This window comes from Echinops telfairi, unplaced genomic scaffold, assembly GCF_000313985.2.
Source record: "Echinops telfairi isolate 266 unplaced genomic scaffold, ASM31398v2 ScPeMD7_10;HRSCAF=50, whole genome shotgun sequence".
Taxonomy (NCBI): Eukaryota; Metazoa; Chordata; class Mammalia; order Afrosoricida; family Tenrecidae; genus Echinops; species Echinops telfairi.
The window spans coordinates 1467083-1467963 of NW_022103907.1; the positions used below are offsets into that span (position 1 = coordinate 1467083).

At 54.4% G+C, this 881-nt stretch overlaps 1 protein-coding gene across 1 annotated transcript in view; it reads right to left on the reverse strand.

Moving 5' to 3' along the window:
* Nucleotides 1-881, reverse strand: part of LOC101655063 (phospholipase B1, membrane-associated-like) — a 170554-nt gene that overhangs the window by 62272 nt on the left and 107401 nt on the right. The window contains exon 16 of the mRNA XM_013006835.2: nucleotides 312-393. Coding sequence (XP_012862289.2) covers nucleotides 312-393 — 82 coding nt within the window. The remainder of the gene's footprint in view (nucleotides 1-311; nucleotides 394-881) is intronic.

An 881-nucleotide genomic window follows, 5' to 3' on the forward strand; every position in this document is an offset into this window, starting at 1 on the left:
GGTGTCCACACCATCTCAGCACCGGTGGGTGCAGTCAGGGTTTGGGGCGAGTCAGAGCCACTCTGAAATTCCCTCCCAGGACAGTTTCCACATTTCTCCATGGGCACTTGGAACTTGTTTCCCTGCAGAGGTCAGGGCACTGGCCTACACGTCACTTGTCTCTGTAGCTTGAAGTGCATCTTTGGCCCACAGCCCCTGCTACCCCATGGACGGAGAGGTCAGTGTCATGGTCAAAGTTATCTGAGCATTTACTCATTCTCTAAACAGAGCAATCAAACCGCAGTGCAGTTCCTGTGCACGTCTCCGCTTACCTGATACTTTCTGTTCACGTCAATGAGGGTGGCGAGTTCTGTTGTGTTATCATCAAACTTCAGGACACACGGACACTGAGACCTGCAGACCAAGCCAAGACAGCCCCGTCTCTGAACAGAGAAACCACTGATCTGAATGCGTGCTACAGAAACATTGAACGGGATAGTTTTTAACTCGGGGGAGGCAGGCCCTAAGCTACCAGGCTGGGAGTTTAGGAAGGGTCTCACTGGCAGGCTAATCTGTTGACTGTATCAGGGAAGCTGAAGAAAGTGCCCAGATCTGGATTCGCTCTGGCAAACAAAGCAGTTCTTCTTTCTCCTGACGTCTGCAGGAGTAAGTTTTGGGGAGCCCAGGTATCTTGCGGCTGTTGAGGGCCACACCGTGGAGAGGAGCCTCGTGCCTTTGAAACACCAGTGGCAAACACGGGTCACGGTTCCCGTGCACGGAGTCGCTGTGCCCAGAGCTCGGTAGCACTAGCCGGCTCACCCCACAGCCATCCTCCCCCGTCTGTGGATGAGAACGCACTGAGGCTCCGAGCAGGTCGGAGCTTTCTCAAGGCCACAAGAAGG